The sequence below is a fragment of the Gossypium hirsutum genome, chromosome A07 (genome assembly GCF_007990345.1).
Source record: "Gossypium hirsutum isolate 1008001.06 chromosome A07, Gossypium_hirsutum_v2.1, whole genome shotgun sequence".
Classification (NCBI taxonomy): domain Eukaryota; kingdom Viridiplantae; phylum Streptophyta; class Magnoliopsida; order Malvales; family Malvaceae; genus Gossypium; species Gossypium hirsutum.
Window position 1 is genome coordinate 6,709,944 of NC_053430.1, and position 1,332 is coordinate 6,711,275.

General features: G+C 36.4%; 1 protein-coding gene across 1 annotated transcript; it reads right to left on the reverse strand.

Annotated features, from left to right (window-relative positions):
* Nucleotides 1–332: 332 nt before the first annotated feature.
* Nucleotides 333–1,086, reverse strand: LOC107941970 (zinc finger protein SHOOT GRAVITROPISM 5). Its single transcript, XM_016875600.2, has one exon. The coding sequence runs from the start codon at nucleotides 1,065–1,067 to the stop codon at nucleotides 597–599; it is 471 nt and encodes a 156-aa protein (XP_016731089.2). The 5' UTR covers nucleotides 1,068–1,086; the 3' UTR covers nucleotides 333–596.
* Nucleotides 1,087–1,332: the final 246 nt, after the last annotated feature.

Below are 1,332 nucleotides of genomic sequence, written 5' to 3' on the forward strand. Positions count from 1 at the left end.
AGCAAATCCCATTGTTGGAATCTCATAAACATTGATATATAGAATGCAAGCAAAACCTATTTCTAATCAACAAATCATCTGTTTAAACTTTGATTTGTTCTTCACATAATCGAGTAGTAAAGAGTTGTATATTTTTAAAAGTATCAGCAGTGAAAAAGAACAACACTAATAGAGATCACGTCTAATCTGATTTCACCCGGATCAAAGATGAAAAGAAAGTAAAGTGAAAGAAACCAAGTTCATCTAAGGAACTTCATGATATATGCATACATGTATGTATGTATGTATGGATGGATGGATGTATGATAATTAGAATGAAAGGCAAAAACCCATTCAGAAACTCAAATTTCTCATTAAATGAATTGAAAAATACACACTGCATATATATATCGTTCTGATCATCATTTTATTTATTGTGTTGTTTTTTTGCTTAAATCCAATGCCCCCAAAGTTTCAAACCCTTTTAAAGAACAACTCAACCAGCCATGGAAAATATATTTAAAAAGAAAAAAAAACTCAGCTATCTTTGAATTAAACAACAAGGGTTTGATTTTTTTTTATATTATAAAATTCAAAAATTAAAAATTAATTTTTTTTCAAGGCCTAAACCTTTGCCTGCAAGATTGACAAGTGATCTCCATGCACGTAGAATCTATCTGTTTCGTTGCTCTTTCTTTCATCCTCTCAGCTTTCTCCACTTCTTCTCTTGCTCTTTGCCACATATGTCTCGCCCGAGCGAACTCGGACTGAGCCAACTCCATCTCCCGTTTCGTTAACTCCCTAACTCGTTCCGCGTAAGCCTTTTCGATAGCCGCCAACCGGATTTGCTCCGCCGCTTGCCATTTCAACGACTCAACGCTGACACAATTCGATGGTTGTTGGATTGGGGTTAAACTGATCGATAGTTGTAAGTCGAGTGAAGGGCCTCCGTATTGATGATCACCACCACCACCCATCGCCGTCGTGGCCGCCGCCGTGGATCGACGAGATGGAACCTGGGTTGGTGAAGAAATGGGGATTGGAGTTGGGAGAAGCTGAAGTTCCTTTTGATCATCATCATCTTCCATAGCTGTAAAAAAGGAGAGAGTTGAGAAAATATAATTGAAAACGGAGGGTTATATAAACAAGTTGCCGAGGGCAGTGAATTTACCTTTTTACCCTTCTTTCCCATGCAAAATGGCTTAAACCCTTACTTTAATGCTTCAAATGACCGATCCATCCTTTAGTTAGCCTTGAATTACCGTAATAAACCCCAAATAAAATGAATTAATGTTAGATAAAATATTTTAGATTAAGTTTTGTTATTAGTTATTTTGCGAAAGTTGTGAATTT